The 2514-nt window shown below is 50.5% G+C and overlaps 1 protein-coding gene across 1 annotated transcript; it reads left to right on the top strand.

Moving 5' to 3' along the window:
• Positions 1-427: 427 nt before the first annotated feature.
• EI90DRAFT_3132236 (uncharacterized protein) lies at positions 428-1468 on the top strand (the record flags this gene model as incomplete). The annotated part of the gene is made up of 3 exons (XM_039064464.1): positions 428-520; positions 583-652; positions 702-1468. The coding sequence occupies 3 exons, from the start codon at positions 428-430 to the stop codon at positions 1466-1468; spliced, it is 930 nt and encodes a 309-aa protein (XP_038910207.1).
• Positions 1469-2514: the final 1046 nt, after the last annotated feature.

The raw sequence follows: 2514 nt of genomic DNA, 5'->3' as shown, positions 1-2514 counted from the left end.
AGGTGGCTCCCCCAGTTTTAGCACGGCATACGCCGGTAGGCACAGATACGTACCTTCAATCCCTTAGCCTTTCCTGGAGAAGCATCATAGCTACTCGCAGCGGCCCAAACACGTGCGGTCACACTGCCTCCCCATGCGAAGTTATGCGTCCGTTGCATTCCATGGTTAGCGATCATGCCTGATAGCGGCCGCGACTCCCCCCCATTTACTTGGAATGCCGCATTTACACCTGGTGACTGTATCGCTGCATGGCCCTCGTATATTAGACCTACAAACGGGAGCGCATCTTCATCAACACTGATTCATATCTCCAAATGCCACGCCACGGCGTTCCTGGTTGTTGGCCCTGCAGGATACTTAGACAGGGTAAGGTTGTCATACCGTCTCTCGGCGCTTGGATTTAATGTAATCTCATGAAGCATGCCCAATGGCTCCGGACGAGGGATGGCTGTGTGATCGTTGTAACGAGAAAGGTTATATTTGTGGAGGATACGGCGAGGAACGAAAAGGGTGGTATAAGGTATGCAGTTGTGGTTCTCATATTCCCCGGCCTATGCACTGACTCTTTTGGCTTGGCTCTAGGACCTGGGATTCATCTCTTACGTTAGGATAGTGTTGATGCAGCAGCAGCCTGCGAGGCCGGTCACTGGGCGTGAGTCATTTTCCGGGCATCAAGCTTTGCACGTTCTTAGTCGTTCCAGATAACGTTCCTACCTCTGTGGACCGCCTATCCTTATCCGGCCATTTATCCGTACAATCGCCAGTTCGATCAGAGCCTTTAGGTCAATTATCGCGTGGCTCCATAGAAGCGCCTGTCCAAACTTGTGCTCAGCTAAATAGCATTCCGCGGTCAGGTTCTGGCTTTGCCCATTTGGTCCCAAGCAACCCCTATCCTTGCGAAGATGGGCATCACCTACAGGCAATGCATGTTAACGATCCCCCCGTTTTCACTCCTATGACACATCGACCTCATCTTGCTCATCCACCCGTTTCATCGTTGCGCGGTTTTCCCCCTCCGATGTCCATGCAAGCGTCTGTCTCATTGCATGCACCCCCAGAGGGATTTCCGCCAGCCTACTCCCCTGCTCCCCAGTCGAATAGTGGCCCAGGACTAAGTTCTGGCTTTTCCTATTCAAATTATGACTCTCCCTCAACCAACCTCCTAACGCATCAAGAGCGTCAGGGTGGGCACCAGCCAGAGGCGATGCGTGCTACATCTGCGCCATGGCCACCGTTTTCCAGTCATCCACGTCGGCAGCGCTCCAGCCAGCCGGGATACAATTCACAGCCGACGCTCGCACAAGCCTCTGCCCCGTTCTACGGAGGGTCTGACGAGCTGCCTCCGGCCAGCTGGATCGCTCCTCGGTCGGATAGAGCCCCAGGGCCGAGCCATAACTTGATCACTTTGAACGTCGACGCTTTTCCTCAGAACTGGTGCCAATCCCAAGCGAATCATTTTCAAATCTAGGCTAGAAGACGTCTGCCTCCCTGTTTGAATTTCATGTAGTAGACTGTGACGACGAGGCAAGTGTTCTTCAGTCCACCAGGGGCAGTCTACGAATCGATGCAGATGATCAGCTATTTGACTGGACTGATTTCGATTCCACCATATCCCTGCTACTTGCAGCGTCATGCTATTATTCGCAAGGGCTGTTAATGAGAATGATTCGTGTGTACGGTTTCGTTAATCGTGTCGATCGTTTCTTGTGAGTGGGGCTTCGGTCTGCGGCGCTGCATGTGTTGGGATTCTCTAGAGCCATCAGAAGGAAACTGAATCAAAATTTGAGGATGCGCCACGCACCAACTGAACGTACGTACTTGAAGCTGATCCCATTGTACTTTGCAAGGGGTCTATATATTGTTACGAAGTCAGAGGCTGTCTTGCCTTACGGCAAAGTCCGAGGACGGCCAGGTCCGCAAGTTATAATGTAGTTTGCTGGACATTTGTTAATCCGACCACCAAGTTGGAAATGATGAGCATGAGACGTATAGTAGGATCCATTCGTGGATCACATCATATAAAGACATGGCACGAATTTTGGGCAATTAATGGCAGTACTGAAGCGCAAGCGAGTGTTGGGTGTATGTGAAAGCGAATGTACGAAATAATTTGTATGTAACTCATTGAACGAATACCCAAAGTGCAAAGTTGAATAAAGATACAGAGTGAGAATGTATGGTTTCATGCTGATGTCATACGAAAAATGCGAATGGTGATGAGAATATGGACAATTTCGTGCATATGGCGATACTTGAATGATAGGAGTTAGGATGATCCCTCATGGAGTGCCTCAAGGATGGTCGAATGTAAGTGATGTAGGGCGATGCGTGCCAATGCGTTCCCACAGCGAAGACCGGAACCGACATTGAAAATGACAGGCAATCGATCGGTTCCATTGTTAGACAAGCGCATTCGAGTAGCATGGTCCTTAGAGAGAGCACTAATGACCTCATCTACTAGACGACCGAGTTTAGGGATAGGTCGGAGAGCGGAAGAGGACTTTGAGGAGAGGT

This window comes from Cantharellus anzutake (genome assembly GCF_015039405.1).
Source record: "Cantharellus anzutake strain C23 chromosome Unknown EI90scaffold_86, whole genome shotgun sequence".
Lineage (NCBI taxonomy): Eukaryota > Fungi > Basidiomycota > Agaricomycetes > Cantharellales > Hydnaceae > Cantharellus > Cantharellus anzutake.
This window is presented reverse-complemented; position numbering and strand designations above follow the sequence as displayed.